The sequence below is a fragment of the Myotis lucifugus genome, unplaced genomic scaffold (genome assembly GCF_000147115.1).
Source record: "Myotis lucifugus unplaced genomic scaffold, Myoluc2.0 scaffold_276, whole genome shotgun sequence".
Taxonomy (NCBI): domain Eukaryota; kingdom Metazoa; phylum Chordata; class Mammalia; order Chiroptera; family Vespertilionidae; genus Myotis; species Myotis lucifugus.
The window spans coordinates 1,066,402-1,067,173 of record NW_005871324.1 but is presented as its reverse complement, the minus strand read 5'-3'; the positions used below and the strand labels follow the sequence as shown (position 1 = coordinate 1,067,173).

The 772-nt window shown below is 61.4% G+C and overlaps 1 protein-coding gene across 1 annotated transcript in view; it reads right to left on the bottom strand.

The window, feature by feature from the left end:
- LOC102433701 (scavenger receptor class F member 2) overlaps positions 1-772 on the bottom strand; it is a 23,910-nt gene that overhangs the window by 11,631 nt on the left and 11,507 nt on the right. The window contains 1 exon segment of the mRNA XM_023763190.1: positions 7-123. Coding sequence (XP_023618958.1) covers positions 7-123 — 117 coding nt within the window.

The window sequence follows — 772 nt, the reverse complement described above, 5'->3', positions numbered from 1 at the left end:
GGATGCGGGGAAGGGGCGTAGCCTCCTCCGACGGCGCCGGGGTAAACACGGGCGCGGGGGCGGGCGCCTGCGCCTCCGCTGGGGCGGTGGGGACCTCCCGGTCTCGGCTCTCGGTTGCCGCCTCTGACAGAGAATGAGCGGGGCGGTCACCGCAAGCAGAAAGTGTGCCCGAGCCATCCAGCCTCCAGGCACAAACCTTCGCCTTCTCTTAGGCCCTCGCTGGTGCTTCGTCCTGGCACCCAAAGCGCTAACCACAAATCTAGTTCTTAGCCCCCGAGCTGTGGCTGAGTGTTGGGGGGTGAAAGCACGTTCCCAGCTAAAGCTCCATCCAACCTCAGCCTGGCCTCGGCCTCGCCCGCTCCCCTCCCCCCACACCCCCAGTGGAGGCCACCCACCATCATCAAATGGAACCCTTTAACACCTGCAGGGGCATTACATCTCCTTCTTTAACAGATAAGGCTTCTAAGGCTCAGGTTAGTCACCTGCCCAAGGTCACCCAGGTGGATGGTCAGGGTAGGAAAGAAGCCGGAATCTCAGCCAGGCAGGCTCCTTCCTGCTGCTTATGGGCCAAGGTGTGTGCCCATATTTTGTACACCTCACCTCCTGTCAACTCCTACTCGGGCCCAGAACCTTCTCTCTACCTGGTCTCTCCCCCAGAAATAAACCTGGGCTGTGGTTAGAGAAAAGAGAGCCCACCCATCTCCCCAGACCCCACCTCAGTTCAACGCAGGGCAGCACAGAACGCCGCCCTGCAGCTCAGCTGTGAGCCCAG